The sequence below is a fragment of the Arachis ipaensis genome, chromosome B07 (assembly GCF_000816755.2).
Source record: "Arachis ipaensis cultivar K30076 chromosome B07, Araip1.1, whole genome shotgun sequence".
Taxonomy (NCBI): domain Eukaryota; kingdom Viridiplantae; phylum Streptophyta; class Magnoliopsida; order Fabales; family Fabaceae; genus Arachis; species Arachis ipaensis.
This window is the reverse complement of record NC_029791.2, coordinates 2,154,878-2,155,896: the sequence shown is the minus strand read 5'-3', so window position 1 is coordinate 2,155,896 and position 1,019 is coordinate 2,154,878. Positions and strand designations below refer to the sequence as shown.

Genomic DNA, 1,019 nt, shown 5'->3' with positions numbered 1-1,019 from the left:
GTAATAAAAAGTTCTTGAGATTCCAAATACATATTTTTATATGTAATAGTTGATTGTTAGCTGATTTTTATATACACTTAATTAGACTTTAAAATTGTTATATAATGACATATTCTCTTTACCATATCTTAAAAAATAAAGAAGCTATTTTTTAAAAAAAAAATTCTTTAGTTTCTTTTAAAACTTCTAATAATTTTATGAATTATTAACACACTTTCTGTTTTTGCAGGTGTTGCCCGTCAGCGTCCAACTGATATAAGACCAATACTACAATCTTATAGAGGATGTGATATTCCAACTGAATTCATTAAGCGAAATAAGCGATCCAAGGAGGATAAAAGGTAGCATTAATTAGCTTAATTTTTTTCCTCAAAATTCTTAAAGAAAAAAATACAATTGAAAGATATAACAAGAACCTGCGTTGTTTGCACTAATTTTTTTCCTTTGTTTCAGTTATTGGAGAAAGCTTACGCAAATGATTGGTGTATAGTGGTGAAGAACAAAGAAGAACTATATATATATACATGACTATGTAGATTTCAAGAAGGTTTTTATTGAATCGAGTTTTAATTTATATAAGATATCAAATTTATCTTATTATTCTTAATTTCTCTTTTTCAATGCGTAGAAATCTATCTAAAAGATGTTTAAATTTATAGAATTTATCATCAATGGAAATTGGAACTTTTTTTTATTATTTGTTAATTGATAAATCGATGAATTTTAAATAAAATAATTTGTTGGAAGATAAAATTGGTAACTTACATACATGTGACCAAAAATTTATTCCATCAATTTTACTTTCAGTTCTGGAGTTTTATTCCAGGCCACGTATGTATTAATTGCCTTGCATGTGTTACGTTCCTCGTAATTGAAGTTGTTATTGAAATGACAAGTAGCAATATATGTCGTAAGTTACTATTTTAATATGAGAAATTTACCGTCAATTTTTATCTAAGGGTTACCATACATAGTTCCTCATTAGTCATGGCGTTTAATTTAGGTGCCCAAATAATATA

The 1,019-nt window shown here is 26.2% G+C and overlaps 1 protein-coding gene across 4 annotated transcripts in view; it reads left to right on the top strand.

Moving 5' to 3' along the window:
• The window catches only part of LOC107608392 (mitochondrial import inner membrane translocase subunit TIM50-like), a 3,579-nt gene extending 2,885 nt beyond the window's left edge, over positions 1-694 (top strand). For all 4 annotated transcript variants that reach the window (XM_021106920.1, XM_021106919.1, XM_016310192.2 and 1 more), the window contains exons 9-10: positions 230-341; positions 454-694. In XM_021106920.1, the coding sequence (XP_020962579.1) occupies positions 230-341; positions 454-490 (149 nt within the window). In that variant the 3' untranslated portion in view covers positions 491-694. The remainder of the gene's footprint in view (positions 1-229; positions 342-453) is intronic.